Source organism: Trachypithecus francoisi, unplaced genomic scaffold (assembly GCF_009764315.1).
Source record: "Trachypithecus francoisi isolate TF-2019V2 unplaced genomic scaffold, Tfra_2.0 Lachesis_group10, whole genome shotgun sequence".
Taxonomy (NCBI): domain Eukaryota; kingdom Metazoa; phylum Chordata; class Mammalia; order Primates; family Cercopithecidae; genus Trachypithecus; species Trachypithecus francoisi.
This window is the reverse complement of record NW_022681455.1, coordinates 88572908-88591699: the sequence shown is the minus strand read 5'-3', so window position 1 is coordinate 88591699 and position 18792 is coordinate 88572908. Positions and strand designations below refer to the sequence as shown.

Here is an 18792-nt window from a genome sequence, read left to right as displayed (position 1 = left end):
ACATCCTGGTTTTCCTCTTCCCTGAAGGCTTGTTCCTTCCCAGTCCCTTTCTGTTTTTCCTGACTTCTTTGTTGGCTCCTCTTCGCTCTATATGATCCCTAAATAATGCTGTACTTCAGGGCTTGCTTCTAGGCTACCTGCTTTTTTATGTCTCCTTTTTTCTTAGGTAATGTCAAAGCCTCAATTTCTGGGGCTCTAAATATCCTCTATTTTCTGATAACTCTATAATCTATATCTCCATCTTGGGTCTTTCCTCGGAGCAATAGATCTGAATGTCCAAATAGCTCTACTTCTATGCCTCGCCGATATTTCAAACTTTTATTTTATTTTTTTGAGACAGGGTCTTGTTTGTCGCTCAGGCTAGAGTGCAGTGGCGTGATCTTGGCTCACTGCATCCTCTGTCTCCCAGGCTCAAGTGATCCTCCCACCTCAGCCTCCCAAGTAGTTGTGACTACAGGCGTGAGCCACCACACCCAGCTAATTTTTGTATTTTTTGTAGAGAAGGGATTTTGCCATGTCACCCAGGCTGGTCTTGAACTCCAGGACTCAAGCAATCCACCTGCCTCAGCCTCCCAAAGTGCTGGGATTACAGGCATGAGCCACTGCGCCTGGCCTGGATATTTCAACCTTAATGTGTTCAAAAGAGCCCCCAGTTTTCTTTGCAACACTCCCTCCCCATCTCCCTCCCCCTCGTCTTCCCCATCTCAGTAAACGGCACTACTACACACATACCCTGTCACTCTGGCCAGAAACCTGTAAGTCCCTTTTGATAACTGTTTCCTTCATTCCCCAATTGTTACCCATCAGCATGTCTACTTCTACCTCTAAAACAGACCTCAGATATAGCTAGAGTAGTTACTGTCTATCTCAGTACCACCGTTTGTTTTCTCTATAGCATCAACTTCAATTTGTGATTATTTGCTTACCTGTCGATTTTTTTTCCTGCACTAAAGTGGGATCCATGAAGGCAGACATCATACTTTGCTTATTTACTACTGTATTGCCAGAAGCACATGTTAGGTCCTTAATAATAGGTATTTATTAAATGAATGAAACTCTTTCTAGAAGAAACCACAGACCCTAGACTGTAATTTACCCTAAGGGAGAATATAGGCATTTAGACAAAAAAAAGGTATCTGCTGGGTTTGGTGGCTCATGCCTGTAATTCCAGCACTTTGGGAGGCTGAGGCAGGCGGATGGCTTAAGTTCAGGAGTTTGACACTAGTCTAGGACAACATGGTGAAACCCCATCTCTACAAAAAAATACAGAAAAAATTAGCTGGGTATGGTAGCACACGCCTGTGGTCCCAGCTACTCAGGAGGCTGAGGTGGGAGAATAGCTTGAGTCCAGGAGGTGGAGGTTGCAGTGAGCTATGATCATGCCACTGCACTCCAACCTAGGTGACAGAGTGAGACCTCATCTCAAAAAATAAAAAGTAAAAACAAACAAATGAAAGGTATCTTATAACATCTTGCAAACACCTCAACATGTATTCCAATATTCCTAGTATAACCTCTCTTCAGATTCTTTGCCTAGGAAAGCACAAAGAAATAGAGAAATAAGACTGGCCACTTGTGAAGCGCAAAGAACAGAGGCCCTGCTCAGGTCCACCTGTGAGCTCTCTGCAAAGAACAGAGGCCCTGCTCAGGTCCACCTGTGAGCTCTCTGCAAAGAACAGAGGCCCTGCTCAGGTTGCCTGTGACGTTTTTCTAGAGTAATAGAGCACTAGGTTTGGAGTTGGTCAGGCCTAGAACCAAATCTCATTTCTGGCGTAAGTTGTGTCTTCTCTCGAGTTATTTAAATACTCTAAGCCTGTTTCCTCAACTGTTATTGGAAAGACAACCATGACTGAGGATTAAATGATCACTTGTGGAGGGCCTTGCACAGTGCCTGACAGCCAAGAGATACAAAAATGGTAGTGGTCAACAAGTTGAGCCCAGCCTCTCCCATTCCAAAACAGAGCACTAGAGTTGGTAAGAATATGAATGAGAATCTGATGTAGAGCAGATGCCTTTTTTAAAAACTCTAATATATCACTGCCACTCTTTTCTAGCAGCCAAGGGCAGGAATTATCTTGACCTGACAGGGTGCTGTAGAAGGGGAGAAAGAATAATGGACTTGGAATAAGCTGATCTGAGTCTGAATTCCAACTCTACCAACTGCACTTTATGTGAATTTGTACAACTCATTTAATCTCTTTAAACTTTTCCCTTGTATGTAAAATGGAATTATACTCCTAGCACAGTGACAGCCCTCATGGACAAGAAAGAAATGTTCTATAAGTCTTAATTTTATAGACACAAAAGCAGAGGTAGACTGTGTGGTTAAGTAATTTGGGGCTGGTGGTCATCAGACCCCAGGTAGAGACAGACCCCAGGCTACAGGGTGAGTTCTCATTTTCAAGCATGAAAAAAATGAACACAATGGTCCCAACATTCAAACACCATGTCAGGCCTCTGAGCCCAAGTTAAGCCATCGTATCCCCTGTGATCTGCACGTATACAACCAGATGGCCTGGAGCAAGTGAAGAATCACAAAAGAAGTGAAAATGGTCGGTTCCTGCCTTAACTGATGACATTCCACCATTGTGATCTGTTCCTGCCCCACCTTAACTGAGCAATTAACCTTGTGAAATTCCTTCTCCTGGCTCAGAAGCTCCCCGATTAATCTTGTGAAATTCCTTCTCCTGGCTCAGAAGCTGCCCAACTGAGTACCTTGTGACCCCTGCCCCTGCCAGCAAGAGAACAACCCCCTTTGACTGTAATTTTCCACTACTCACCCAAATCCTATAAAACAACACCACCCCTATCTCCCTTCGCTGCCTCTTTTCGGACTCAGCCCGCCTGCACCCAGGTGAAATAAACAGCCTTGTTGCTCACACAAAGCCTGGCTGGTGGGCTCTTCACATGGACGCATGTGACACACCACATCTTCCATTCTAAGATGCTATTAATAAAAGACAAAATGGCTACTGGAGTCTTTCTGCAGACTCTCGTTGGTAAAAGTGTTACTACGTAAAGCTCACATGCTACAAGGAAACTAAGGTTCTCTGATGCTAACAATGAGAGCTGGTAAGCAACGTTTATAAAATTTCTCATTTCTGTTCTCTTGGCTCTTTCTTTGCTAATGCTCCAGGAATGTCAGCAATGCTCCCAAACTTAACATCAGCAGAAATGGCTGGGCGAGAGGGGTATATGCAACAGAGACATGCATTAATCTTTTGTCTTTATTTGCTGCTCTAGTTTAAATCCTCAAAGAACTGTTGGAATGTAGTTTTCTGGAAGCCTAGAGAAAAAGACCATCGGTCATGCAGGAGTCAAGACCTGTTTGTGTCTTCACTCTCAAAGTCACTGGATCCTCCCAGAATGAGAAAGCGGGTTTTGTTCACTTTCTCAATCAACAATGTTTTGCTCAAGTTCTTTCAACACTTCAAAATTCAAATCCATGATATCTTAAGAATTCAAATAATCAAAACAATGCTTCTGATTCTATTGTTCAAGTCCAGATTTACTGTCAAGAGTAAACAAGTTCTATTCTTGTAACTGAGAGCTCTGAGAGAGGCTCATTAGCTTTAATGACCAGCTTAGAGTTTAAAAGGATAAACAAGACAGGCTTGGGGGCTATTTCTCATCAACTCAGTTGTAAGAACTTGAGGAAAACCTATCTACTGGTAATGATTTCAAATGTTAGATGGAGAGATTATCTTCTGCATAATTTATCAGATTTATTTTCTGAAAATATTTTTTCCTTAAACTGATAAAGAGGTGATGATAAAGCTAAATTCAATAGTATAATACAAACATTTTTATAGTAACCAATCTATGAAGGCTCATCTAAGCACCCTATAAATTATTTCACAACACCCTTAGCAGTTATATTCTAACATCTATTTCCATCGGTTGCCTCAACTCAGTCTTGGCGCTCAGGCCTTCTGCTGTGAGGTATAGTTAGGAGAGAAAGATGAAAACAGGGCTAGACCTGCATGTGGGTTTAACCCTAAAGGAACTATTAACAATGGGACAACAGGTTCCTGAAAGATGTCATCTGGGTCTGCACTAGCACAGCCTGAAGCTAAGCTATGCTCATGTTTCCAGACCTGTATCAGGTTGATTCTCCGCCTCTTCCCCCAAGCCCTTGATAGCACAAAGAAATCCCTCATTAAAGTACACATAAGAATATGGAATTTTTCTAAGGAGAAGAGTCAGAGGCATTGTTCTTAAAAAGGAACTGAATGGTAGAGAATAAAATGAGACTGGGGTTCTAAAAGAGGATATGGCTGGGATCTCTGGCTCCTGGCAACAGTCATATTATCACATTAAGCACTAAAACGCAATACCATACAGAAATAAAGTTTCCATCTTAAGGCAAAATTCAGCCTCTGGAAACACCCAATTCTACTTCTCTGTTAAGCAACCACCTGAGAGAACCAGTGAGTACCAACAAAAAAAGGAGAATGGAGCGAGACTCGCCGAGCTGCAGACCCTGAGATGTGTGTGGATCTTTGTGAAGACCCTCACAGGCAAGACCATCGCCCTTGAGGTCGAGCCCAGTGATGCCACTGAGAATGCCAAAGCCAAAATTCAAGACAAGTAGGGCATCCTACCTGACCAGCAGTGTCTGATAATTTGAGGGCAAACAGCTGCAGGATGGCCGCACTCTCTCAGACTACAACATCCAGAAAGAGTCCACCCTGCACCTGATGCTGCGCCTGCGAGGTGGCATTACGGAGCCTTCCCTCTGCCACCTTGCCCAGAAATACAACTGTGACAAGATGATCTGCCACAAGAGCTGTGCTCGCCTGCGCCCCCATGCTGTCAACTATTGCAAGAAGTGTGGCCACACCAACAACCTACGTCCCAAAAAGGTCAAATACGGCTCTTCCTTCCCCAGAGGGCAGCCTCCTGCCCAGGCCCTATGGCCCTGGGGCCTCAATAAAGTGTTCCTTTCATTGACTGGAGCAAAAAGCAAAGAAAAAAAAGAAATTGATCACCTCCATTTCATACATCGGGGGCCCAAGGATGTCTTTCAGAGCATGGAAATCAATCAAAATCGGCATTTCAGGTGGTAGAGCCAAGTCAGTAGTGTCACTGATAGATTCAGGTTTTTCATCTTCTAAGATGTGTTCTCTGCAACCTAAACGAAAAAAAAAAAAGTATTTAGAAGTTCTAAGACATTTGCAGGCTGAAAAATTCACTAGCAGTAAGTATCAAACAAAAGCCCAGTCAGTGGACCTCAAAAGTTCAGTCACTTTTTTTTTTTTTTTTTTTTGAGACGGAGTCTCGCTCTGTCACCCAAGCTGGAGTGCACTGGCCAGATCTCAGCTCACTGCAAGCTCCGCCTCCCGGGTTCACGCCATTCTCCTGCCTCAGCCTCCCCGAGTAGCTGGGACTACAGGCGCCCGCCACCTCGCCCGGCTAGTTTTTTGTATTTTTTAGTAGAGACGGGGTTTCACCGTGTTAGCCAGGAAGGTCTCGATCTCCTGACCTTGTGATCCGCCCGCCTCGGCCTCCCAAAGTGCTGGGATCACAGGCTTGAGCCACCGCGCCCGGCCAGTTCAGTCACTTTTATGCATTTATCAAGGCACAGACATTCATCTGCGTCTCTGTGGCATGCAGGTGAAATAATTTGTCTTTCAAGAGCTCACTGAGGGTGGTATTTGCAATTGCCTTGTTCAATTACTTTTACTTGCTTATTGTCTATCTCCCCCATTAAAGTGTAAGTTCCAGAAGGGAAATAACTTTGCCTGTCCTTTTTGACCATTATATTCTTAAGAACAATTCCCAGCACTATTCAGCTTAATGGCCTACAGCTAGGCCAAAGACTGAAGGGCTAAATGCAGTAGGTTACTTTGCATTCTGTGATCTAACAATTCTCTGTTCCATCAGAATAACTCACGGCTTGTGACAAACTTTTCAAGTCCCTCTTCAGAGAAGTCTGATCAGGTGTCCCCTCCCCTCCCCTCCTCTCTCTCTCCACACCCACCCCACTTTTTTTTTTTTTTTTTTTTGAGACAGGGTCTAGTGCAGTAGTGTTAACACAGCTCATGCTGCCTTGACCTCCTGGGCTCAAGCAATCCTCCGTCCTTGGCCTCCCAAAGTACTGGGATTACAGACATGAGTTGTTGCACCTGGTCAGGTGTTCTGTTTTCTAATGGGCAATGTAAACCTGCACATGATGGAACCCATGTAAGCAGTGCCTCTTTTGTAAGCATATAGCTTAACTCTAAGGTTATCATTTTCTAATAAATAAATATAATTGGCAGCGCCAGGGTAAGAGAATACAAAGACTGGTTTGAAACCCCTGTAATAATGGGCCATCTCCTTTACCTGCCTATAAGCCCTGCATGGCTGATATCTTGTCCAAATATTGACTCATTTTGGTTTGGACCTAGACATACAAGGAGCAGGACCCAGCTGACTTATCAGACCACCTTCTGTATCAATCTTTGTAATTCCAGTTCAAGTAATGAAAAATATTACATAATCTGTGGCCAGAAACCAAAAATGGGGAGTAGAGGTTTTAAAACTGCAGGAAATACTTGGCTGTATTCGATCTCATTCCCAGCTTTTTCTTTTAGTTTGTCATAATTGTTCTAACTTCTTGTCTCATGAAGTGTTTTGTTTTAAAATCTTTCATTACCTTTTAACATACTATTCCTTCTGAAAGTGATTGCTTTATATATTAACACGCACATATAATAATTATGCAGTTATCTAACATTGTCTATCTATATTGTTTGAGATGGAATCTTGCTCTGTCACCCAGGCTGCAGTGCAGTACCTCCGCCTCCTGGGTTCAAGTGATTCTCCTGCCTCAGCCTCCCAAGTAGCTGGGATTACTGGCACACGACACCATGCCCGGCTAATGTTTGTGTGTATATGTATATTTTATATATATATATATATATATATATTTTTTTTTTTTTGAGACAGAGTCTTGCTGTGTCACTCAGGCTGGCGTGTAGTGGCACAACCATGGATCACTGCAACCTCCACCTTCTGGGTTCAAGCGATTCTCCTGTCTCAACCTCCCTGTAGCTGGGACTATAGGCATGGGCCACCATGCCTGGCTAAATTTTGTATTTTTAGTAGAGATGGGATTTCACCATGTTGGCCAGGCTGTTCTCGAACTCCTGATCTCAGGTGATCTGCCCACCTCAGCCTCCCAAACTGCTGACATTACAGGCGTGAGCCACTGCACCCGGCCTAATGTTGGTAGTTTTAGTAGAGATGGGGTTTCACTATGTTGGCCAAGCTGGTCTCGAACTCCTGACCTCAGGTGATGTGCCCACCTCGGCCTCCCAAACTGCTGAGATTATAGGTGTGAGCCACGGCACCCGGCCTAATGTTTGTATTTTTAGTAGAGACGGGGTTTTACCAGGCTGGTCTCGAACTCCTGACCTCAAATGATCTGGCTGCCTCGGCTTCCCAAAGTGTTGGGATTACAGGTGTGAGCCACCGTGTCTGGCAATATATCTCTATATACTTATTTTAGTTTTGCTGTGGTTCTTCCATTTTTTCCACTAACTCTTTTCCTTTCAAAAGTGATTACTGAGTATGTTTAATACTGGTAGACCCTTATTTTATTTTTATATTTTCTTGGACCTCACAGGGATGAACCTAACTTTAAATTCTAACAGTAACTGGAGACATCCTGAGTGTCACTAAATGATGCCAATGCAAACTTTTGGGTGAGGGATTCTCCCACTTTCCTCTCCTGCTGGGCTCTAGTGGGCTTCTCTTCAGGACTGAAACCATGAATGACACAGGAAAGAAAACACAACAGTTCATATTTTCTGCCAATGGAAATTAACAGCAAATTATGTCAAACAAAGCATTAAACCTCTCACTACCTCTCTCCGCAGAATTGTTGTGAGAATTAAGAAGAAAATCCTTTGTAGACTGCAAAGAGCAATGCACTGTTTATCACATATGTTAAGTCTTGAGTTATATATATTCTTATAATTGTACCTCTGTAACATCACTTGATCTTTCAAGGTTTGGCCTGACCATGTCCTAGGGACATCTTCCCCGATTTTTTTGACTTCTTTTATAGCATTCATTTGCTTCACAAAATCTAGCAATTCTGGGTTAGTCAGCAGCTTGTGGAAACGGAAGATTTTCTGCTTGCTGCTCTTTTTCCAGTATATTCCAAGCAGTATCAATGATCAAAGCTGGGAAAGCACTCACCTGATCAGTTTAGCAACATGCAGATCTCAGAGTGGAAAAGAAAGTAGGTGTCATTGCTTAATTAAAATTAATGCACAGAAGAAAAGCACTACCTGTCTAAGGTTACTACACTCTACAGATGGAAGGTAGTGGTACTCAAAAACTTCAGCCAGTGCAAAAAGAGCTTACAAGTTTCTCCAGTCTGTGGTGCTTTGTGACAAGCTTTTCTGAGATCTAATTACTGTTGCCAGCTTGTATTTCACTATCACAGGAGGAAGTAAAGCTCAGTGGGTGAAAGCCAACCCACAATTACATAACCAATGCTTTAGGACATCCAATCCTTTTCCAAGTGTAGTACGGGGTTCAGTGTTCTGAGCACTGGGGGAGTGGGGTTGGGAGAGCTATTTCTAATGCAACTAGACCTTATAATATAAAAGATGACAATTTAGGGGCAGCAGATGTGTTATTAAAAAAATTCAATAAACTCAAAAAGAAACTGCATTTCAAAATGTTCCATCATTAGAATATATGCCTAGAAAACTAAGGCTTCAGTCAAGAAAATGGTGTCAGCTAACTGGGAGAGGCAGGACAGCACTGGATTCTGAGTCACCCCCCGGATTGTGTGTAATGCAAAGTGAGAGTAGGGAAACACTGGATCTTCCTAGAATACCCACTTTGATTCCTCATTATAAAATAAACAACAAGCAAAATGTCATCTCACAAAGATATCACTCAAGGAATGAACCCCGGTTATATCTGCACCTTCTGGGTTGTATGTGCAAGCATTCAAGCACTCAGCCCTAATACCATGTTCTCTCCTGTTCGAAAGGACCAGCACCAGGAGAAGAAAGTGGCATCGTCCCTGAGATTAATTGCTGGCCTTGCCTAAGATTGCAACATTCAAGCAATATGGACTTTTTAAGGCAAGGGGAAACACCAACAACAAAAAGTTCAACCTTCCAACACATCAGGGACCCTGACCCCAAGTCCTTCCTACTGGAATCGTGCAGTTTTCTTCTGATATACCTTTCTTTCGGACTCAAATAGTGGTTCTTAACAAATGGTTAATACTCATATAAAAAAAACTATTATTTCACTGAGAAGCAAAGAAATTCAAATTATAAAAACAAGCTGGTTACCAAAATAACCAGTAAAGTTTAAGAAATGACAAAGGCCAATGTTAAGGAAAGTAAAGAGATCTTCTCAAACACTGTTGCTTACGAAAGTATAAACTGGTTCAATCTTTCAGGAAAGCAATATGGAAAAAGACTGAAAGCCTTCCAAATATTTAGAGTCTCAGACTCAGTGGTTCTTTTTTTGCAGCAAGCTATCCTCAGAGAAATACACAAAAGTACAGGCAAGGGTTTGTGCACAGAGTCACCCATTGGAGCACTACAAATAACAGCAAAACTTAGATCCAATATAAGCACCCAACATTAGGAACATGGTTAAGTAAACCATGGCGTTATCTATCTGGTAAAACACTACAGTCACTAAAAATGGTTTCCTAAGTGTTTTCAAGTAATGTGAGAAAATTCTTTCAAAACAATGTTAAACTGAGGAAAGGGGAGGATATAACATTTCACACAGTGTGATTTTTACATACACAGTAGTCACCCCTTCTCCACAGGGGATACATTTCCAGACCCACGGTGGATACCTGAAACACAGGATAGTTCAGAACCCTATATATACCATCTTTTCCCTATAGATATGTACTTATGATCATGTTTAATTTATAAATTAAGCAAAGAAAGAGACTTACAACAATACTAATAAAATAAACCCAGAATGCCAGCATCACTGCTCTTGGCTTTGGGTCCATTATTAAGCAAGGGAAGGGTTACTTGAACACAAACACCCTGATACCAAGACAGTTGATCTGGTAAGTGAGATGGCTGCTGAGTGGCTAAACAGGCGGGAGTCATACTGCATGGATACGCTGGACAAAGGGAGGCTTCCCGTCCGGGGTCACACAGAGCAGGATGGCTCGACATTTCAGCACACTGCCCAGAATAGTGCACAATTTAAAACTTATGAGTGGATTATTTCTAGAATTTTCCATTTAATATTTTTGGATGATGGTTGACTGCAGGTAACTAAAACTGCAGAAAGTGAAGCTGCAGGTGAGGGGGGAGCTACAATGTCGTTATCATATGAATGAAATGATACAGTCCAAAATGGTAAAAGAGTTATGCCCTGAGTTATGAGATTAACATTACATGAGATATTAAAAATAAATCATTGTCTCCAGTCCTGACTCTGAATTCCCACCTATGTGGCCTAGAACAAGGTGACTTTACCTTTGTATCTGGTTTTCTAATCAGCAAAACCAGAATTACAGTATTCTCAGAGAGCTGCTGGGAGAATTTAGTAATGGTCAAGAGCTTTAATATGTATAGATGAGAGATACTCAATTATATACTAGCTCCCACTCCCCCCATTCCCCCCCCTTTTTTTGAGACAGAGGCTGGAGTGTAGTGGTGAGATCTCAGCTCACTGCAACCTCTGCCTCCTGTGTTCATGCGATTCTCATGCCTCAGCCTCCTGAGTAGCTGGGATTACAGGTGTGTACCACCACACCTGGCCAATTTTTTTTTTTTTTTTTTTTTTTGAGACGGAGTCTCCCTGTGTCATCCAGGCTGAAGTGCAATGGTGCAATCTCGGCTCACTACAACCTCTGCCTCCTGGGTTCAAGCGATTCTCCTGCCTCAGCCTTCTGAGAAGCTGAGATTATAGGCACTTGCCACCACACCCGGCTATTTTTGTATTTTTAGTAGACACGGGGTTTCACCATGTTGGTCAGGCTAGTCTCGAACTCCTGACATCGTGATCCACCCGCCAAGGCCTCCCAAAGTGCTGGGATTACAGGTGTGAGCCACCACACCCAGCCCAATTTTTGTATTTTTAGTAGACAGGGTTTCACCATGTTGGCCAGGTTGGTCTTGAACTCCTGGCCTCAGGTCCTCCTGCCTTGGCCTCTCAAAGTCTTGGGATTATAGGCATGAGCCACTGCACCTGGCCTTTTTTTCTGTCTTTGTTTTCCTTTGGCAAATTCTCCCAGATCCTGATGGCTCCCTTTTTAGAGTAATACTTACTATACAGATTTCTATGACTCACCTATTCTTACCCCAGACCCTTCTATTACAAGAAAACAAAGTGCTCTCTACAATCTCATTCTACCCAGCATCCCACAGACAGGACTCTGACCACAATCACACAAGTGTTGGGAATCACATAAATTAAAAATACATAAAAGCCCTGTTAAACAGGTTGAAAAGAAAGGACATGGAAATATAAAATGAGTAGAATAAGCTAGCTCCACTTCATCCCACTTCAACTATTTTTCCACTTAAATAAAATCAGTCTGAAAACCAGAGGGGGCTAGTGTTTTTTAGTTGATTTAATCTACTCAGGGGTATCTCCCAGCCCTTCTTTACTAGGTATTATCGGCCTATTAATACCTATTAATACCATTATCTGTGTCTGATTTGGAACATCGCCACGATAGAAGGGGCACAACCATGGAGTTTCCCAGCATGAAAGCAGCAGAGATGCACACAGCACAGGGGCAGAACCAGCAATGTACTCATGGCATGGACTGTGGTGATGGCGGTGAACAAAGTGAGAGTGAAATGCGGTGTACCCCTGAAGGGGGCTAAGCCATCCTCTAGAGCTGATGGGAGCACAGCTATTATGGAGGGAAGTCCTACAGGGACAGCCTTCTCTGGGGAAGGACTGGACTTTTCCTAAGCAGCTATTCACTCGGACACAGTCAACTGTTCTCCACTCATTTTCCCTCTGCCACAGGAACATGATTTCAATGAAAACAAGACCAACAGCCAAAGAATTGCTGTGGGAAGAGGGAGGGAAGGGAATTATTGAAAGGGGAAGTAAGGAGGAAGGATAAGGGGGTTGTAATACCTCAGGATAGTAGCTCTCTGTTAAAAAATAAAAAAAGTTCCTTGCTGTTTGAAAAAATCTTGATGCAAAATGGGAGATCTCGGTAGCTCTTGGCCAGTGATCCAACCAATGGCAAGTAGCAGGGAGGCCAGAAACACAAAAAGTGCAACACCCACAATTCCTCAGAATGCGGTAGAAATGGAGACTATCTAACCACAGAGGGCCCTAGGATATCTATTATCATCTTTATTCAAGGCAGAATTTTAGTGATCACTCCTTATTCTCTATACCCTGCTTAATCTGAAGCATATATATCAAGCTTTCAACCCCAGTCCCATGAGTTCAAAAGCTAAATTTTGTGGTAACAGGAACCCCTTCTTCTAAATGATCAAAGAAGTGTTCATTTTCACAAACAGCAGGTTCTTAATGCCTGTGGGGTAGGAATGGAGGAGGGAAGGATGGGACTTACAGCCAGCAATAAAACAAGGTCCAGAAATGGGGTAATTTTCCAAGAAAGGACTACTACTGTTTCTGTCATACTAATATCATGTCTTTGGGAAACTGTTGGGAATGTGTAAGCTGCATTCTGATGCTTAGCAGAATTCAGGAAGAATCAGGAATTCATGAAGCACAGGACAGAACCACAATAAACAGAACTTTAAACGCTGGGCAGAAGCTTAAATATCCAGTCTAACCCTCCATTTTATATCTAAGGAGACACAGACCCAGTTTAAACAAGCTTAAACAAACTGCCTAAGTCCACAGCGTTTACAGACAGTATTAGGACTACTGACTCTCAAAGACACTTTTTGTCCCAACCTAAAGTCCAGTCTAGAAAAGCCACCTGTAGTTGGTGTGGATGTGGAGAAAGGAGAACTCTTTTTTTTTTTTTTTTTTTTTTTTTGAGGCGGAGTCTCGCTCTGTCGCCCAGGCTGGAGTGCAGTGGCCAGATCTCAGCTCACTGCAAGCTCCGCCTCCCAGGTTTTACGCCATTCTCCTGCCTCAGCCTCCCGAGTAGCTGGGACTACAGGCGCCCGCCACGTCGCCCGGCTAGTTTTTGTATTTTTAGTAGAGACGGGGTTTCACCGTGTTAGCCAGGATGGTCTCGATCTCCTGACCTCGTGATCCGCCCGTCTCGGCCTCCCAAGAAAGGAGAACTCTTACACACTGGTGGCTGGAATGTAAATTAGTACAGCCATTATGGAAAACAGTATGGCGATTTCTCAAATTTTAAAAGTAGAACTATCATATGATCCAGCAATCCCACAAATGGGCATTTATCCAAAGGAAATGAATATGTCAAAGGGGTATCTGCACTTCCATGTTTGCTGCAGCACTATTCACAACAGCTAATATATGGAATCAACCTAAGTGTCCATCAATGGATGAATGGATAAAGAAAATGTGACATATATAAACAGTGGAATATTATTCAGCCACAAAAACCTGGAGGACATTATATTAAGTGAAATTAGCCAGGCACCAAAAGACAAATACTGTATGATCTCATTTATATGTGGAATCTAAAGAAGTTAGAGTTAAGTGGAATCTTATAGAAGCAGAGAGTAGAATAGTGGTTACAAGAGGCTGGCAAAGGGAGAGACAGTGGGGATGGGGAGAGATTGGTCAATGGGTACAAAATTGCAGATAAATAGGAGGAATAAGTTCTGGTGTTCTACTGCAGGGGTCCCCAAACCCTAGGCTGTGGACCAGTCAGTACCAGTCTATGGCCTGTCAGGAATCGGGCCACACAGCAGGAGGTGAGCAGTGGGTGGTTGAGCATTAGGGCCTGAGCACCGCCTCCTGTCAGATCAGCGGCGGCATTAGATTCTCCTAGGAGCTCGAACTCTATTGTGAATTATGAACTGTGCATGTGAGGAATGTAGGGTGGATGCTCCTTATGAGAATCTAATGCTGATGATTCGAGGTGGAAGAGTTTTATCCTGAAACCACTCCCCCACAGGTCCGTGGAAAAACTGTCTCCCATGAAATTGGTCCCTGGTGCCAAAAAGGTTGGGGACCACTGTTCTACTGCACAGTGACGATGGTTAACAATATTGTATATTTCAAAATAGCTAGAATAATTTTAAATATACTTACCACAAAGAAATGATAAATATATGAGGTGACAGATATGCTAAACAGCCTGATTTGATTTTTACATAATGTATACATGTACTGAAACATCACACTATACCCCATAAATATGTATATTATGTAGCAATTTAAAAAAGAACAAATGGGGCCCCAGTTTCCTTATCAATAAAATGAAAGTCAGATTGGATGAACTCTACTCTCCCATACCATTCGTCACAGGGCCTTATCAAAATAGATAGTCAATTGTGATTTGTCGAATTAGACCAAATTTCAGCTATGTAATTCTTAAATTTTATCAACATCTGTGAAAAATGATAAATCATCAAAAATACTTATTACTTTAATTTGCCAAAGACTTACTGTTTTTAATGCTAATTTTGTCAAGTAAACAAATATTTTTATCAGCAAAAATTAATTATGTAACAATTATTTCTGAATGATTAAAATTTTTTCTTGCAAGCTGAATTCCATCACACTGGCTTCCTGAGTTGTGGAGTAGGAGCTAAATGGAACGTGGAGATGGTTGTACTTGTGTCAGGGGCAAGAAACGCGTTACTGGAGATATAAAAAAAAGATGGCAGAGGGGTTATGTGTGAGGAGGAGATGTTTACATCTCAACTCTCTGGCACACATGATTTCAGACCATGTTTAAGCATGGAGAGAAAGACATATATGGTTGCGGTTATACAAACAACCAAGTTGTTTTGTTTTAACCAAGCCTACTTTAAAAAGTGACATGAAATGCTGAGATTTCGAGTGGCTTTCTTATTGCACAAAATAGCAGAAATATGTGTCACAAGGCTAAACTGACAAGGATATAATGCATCTAAGGACCTACCAATGGTAAGGCAGAAAAGGGAAAACAAAGTGTCTTTTGAAAAAATCAGAAAAACCTGAGTATTTCCAACTGTATAATTTGTGCTGTCATTTCAGGTTAATCTTTTCCAAAACAACATCTTCCCAGCCAGAGGAAGTGTGCTAAGTACAACTGAGATTCAAGTTACTGGCCAGGGCTGCCAAGGCATTTGGGTCTACATATTTTCAAACTTTTTTATTTTTTTTTAAAGGAACTAGCTATAATGGAGAAATCTGTAGATCAAATGCCCAGAAGAACCTTCAGGCCAGCAATAAATCTTTTTTCTTTCTGTTGGTATTTTCTTCATTATTTTGGGGGTGGCAATACAACCTTACCATTACCAAATACATTTTCTTTCAAGTTTACCTACTGAACATTTCTACACAGTAACCACTGAGATACAGATGGAAGTTATGACTGTGACTTCCATCATTAAAAAAAAAAAAAAAATTTAGGTTTTTTTTTTTTTTTTGAGACAGGGTCTCATCTGTTGCCCAGGCTGGAGAGCAGTGGCACAATCTCAGCTCACTGCAACCTCCACCGCCCGGGCTCATGTGATTCTCATGCCTCAGTCACCAGAGTAGCTGGGACAACAGGCGTGTGCACCACCACACCTGGCTAATTTTTTGTATTTTTAGTAAAGATGGGGTTTTACCATGTTGGCCAGGCTAATCTTGAATTCCTGAGCTCAAGTAATCCACCCGACTTGGCCTCCCGAAGTGCTGGGATTACAGGCGTGAGTCAACAAACCTGGCCATTTTTCAATTTTAGTGGCAATTATCTATTATGAAACAAACAAACAAAAGAGTATCTGCAAACATTTTTTCCACTAATTTTCCATTGAAATGAATTTAGAGATGTAAGCAAATGACCTTTTCATGTCCATTTACTATAAGTAATTTTTATAAGCTACCATACCTTCAATAAGTAAAATAGAACTTTCAATGATCAATTCAGTGCCTCCACAGAGGTTAAAAATCAGCATCTATTTCACTTAAAAAATTGTTTCCCTATCTACCTCTTCCAATAGACTACACATTTAGTTCTTTAATCAGCTTCCCAGAATCCAATTTAGAACTTGGCATATAGTAGGTACAGTCATGCACTGCATAACAACATTTTGGTCAAAGGCAGACCACATATATGACAGAAGTACCAGAAGACAACAATGGAGCTGCAAGAGTCCTAATGCCTAGTGATGCTGTAGCCCCCTTAGGGCAATGGAATGCATTACCCAAATGTTTGTGGTGATGCTGGTGTACACAAACCTACTGTGCTGCCAGCTGTATAAATGCACAGTACATACAATTGCATACAGTACATAATACTTCATAGTGATAGTAAGTGACTATGTTATTGGTTTATGAATTTACTATGCTTCATTTAAAAACATTTTTATTCTTATATATATTTTTAGAGGTGGGGCTCTCACTATGTTGCGCAGACTGGTCTTGAACTCGTGGGTTCAAGCAATCCTCCTGCCTCAGCCTCCCGAGTAGTTGGGACTACAGGCACACACTATCATGCCTGGACTATACTATGCTTTTTCTCATTATTTTAGAGTGTACTCCCTTCTGTAAAAAAGAAGTTAACTGTAAAACAGCCTCCAGTAGATCCTTCAGTAGGTAGAAGAAGGCATTGTTATCCATGCATGTTACTGCCCCGAAGACCTTCCAGTGGGCCAAGATGTGGAGGTGGAAGACACTGACACTGAAGATCCTGATCCAGTTCAGGACTGGGCTAATGTGTGTCTGTGTCTTCGCTTTTAATAAAGAAGTTTAAAAAGTAAAACAATTTTTTAAAAAGCTTATATACAGTAAGGATAATAACCCATTTATACCAGAAGCTGTGAATTTTTTTGTGTGAAAAATCAGACCTTGGCAATGACCTTGAGCAGTAGGATATAAATAACTCCCACAAGCTTAGCATTCCAATAATGGAGCACTAGGCATAAATGGGTTAAAAATATATTTTTGTATAGCTATACAGTGTGTTTGTGTTTTAAGCTGAGTGTTACAAAAGCTTTGAAAAGTTTTCAAAAGCTGGATGTGGTGGCACACACCTGTAATCCCAGCTACTTAGGAGGTTGAGGTAGAAGGATCACTTGAGCCCAGGAGTTCAAGACCAGCCTGAGCAACACAGCCTGTCTCAAAAAAAGAAAAAAAAAGTTAAAAAAAAAAAAAGAGAAAAATTTAAAAAATATAGCTAAGTGTACAGTGTTAATAAGTCAGTAAGTCTATAGTAGTATATATACAGTAATGTCCTGGGCTTTCACATTCACTCACCATTCACTTGCTGACTCACCCAGGGCTACTTCTAGTCCTGCAAGCTCCATTCATGGTAAGTGCCTTATACAGAAGTACCAGCTTTTATTTGTTGTTTATCTGTTGTTCAGATACACAAATACCACTCTGTTACAATTGCCTACAGTGTCCAGTATAGTAACATGCTGTAGAAGTTTATAGCCTAGGAGTAATAGGCTATACCATATAGCCTAGGTGTATAGAAAGCTATACCATCTAGGTTTGTGTAAGTACACTCTATGATGTTTCCACAATGACAAAATTTCCCAGGGATGCATTTCTCAGAACATATCCCCATCATTAAGCAACGCATATGACCGTATTCAGTAAATGCTAGCTGACTCACTGATTGAATAAACTGGGTATAAACAAGGGCCCAAAACATAAGATTCCATCTTTAGTACCAGACAAGAAAGTTTGCACCCGTTTTCAGTGGGTTATATGTATTAATAAATCTCATTTCCTGTATTAGAGATTCAGAAAATATTCCTGGACAATGATTTAGATGAGTAGTTAAAATGCAGAGACCATTTGTAATATTTTTAACAAACCGTAAGTATTGCTTTAAAACTCTCGTAACTTGGGCTTGTTTTGGTAATGTATAACAACGACAACCAAAGGTCACTGCAGGCTGGGCATGGTGGCTCACGCCTGTAATCCCAGCACTTCAAGAGGCTGAGACACGTGGATTGCTTGAGCTCAGGAGTTTGAGAACAGCCTGGGCAACATGGCCAAAACCTGTGGTCCCAGCTACTCTAAGGACTGAGGTGGGAGGATAGCTTAATCCCGTGAGGTGGAGGCTGCAGCAAGCTGAAATCAGGCCACTCCAGTCCAGGTGACAGAGCCAGACTCTGTTTCAAAATATATACATATATATTCAAAGGTCACTGCATTTTCCTATATGATTCATTTAACAGAATGACTTTATAATTATTTGATAATACTCTATTTTCCTGTCCCCAAATGGAATTTAAATAACAAATGTTTGGCTCCTATTATAGATTTTTGCCTTCACTGAAGCTTCCTTCCGGTCTGTACAGGCAAACAAGTGTCTCTTAAACTAGGCCAATATTGATGAGGGATAAATCAGTAAATCGGTGTAAAAGTCAGACTTAGAAAATAATATTTCGTATCTCCTCATGATGTTGGCAGTATATACCAACATGATATTTTCACCTCAATGTTAGACCACCACCTGATTTTAGAAGTTTGGACATAGCATGCTGCCTAGTATCCCTACCAAATGCAAAGGATTTAGCACAGAAAGTGTTACTCTCTAGATCTTTTTTTTTTTTTTTTTTTTTTTAAATAATCTTGGCTTATTTGTAAAATCCAATTAGCTCTAACAACACAACAGAATTGGAACAGAATTGGAAAAAACTACTTTAAAGTCCATATGGAACCGAGAAAGAGCCTGCATTGCCAAGACAGTCTTAAGTCAAAAGAACAAAGCTGGAGACATCA

General features: G+C 41.6%; 1 protein-coding gene and 1 pseudogene across 2 annotated transcripts in view; one reads left to right on the top strand and one right to left on the bottom strand.

The window, feature by feature from the left end:
• Positions 1–18792, bottom strand: part of LONP2 (lon peptidase 2, peroxisomal) — a 108557-nt gene that overhangs the window by 14190 nt on the left and 75575 nt on the right. For both annotated transcript variants that reach the window (XM_033218330.1, XM_033218331.1), the window contains one exon: positions 4992–5134. In XM_033218330.1, coding sequence (XP_033074221.1) covers positions 4992–5134 — 143 coding nt within the window. The remainder of the gene's footprint in view (positions 1–4991; positions 5135–18792) is intronic.
• On the top strand, positions 2966–4973 carry LOC117088282 (annotated as a pseudogene).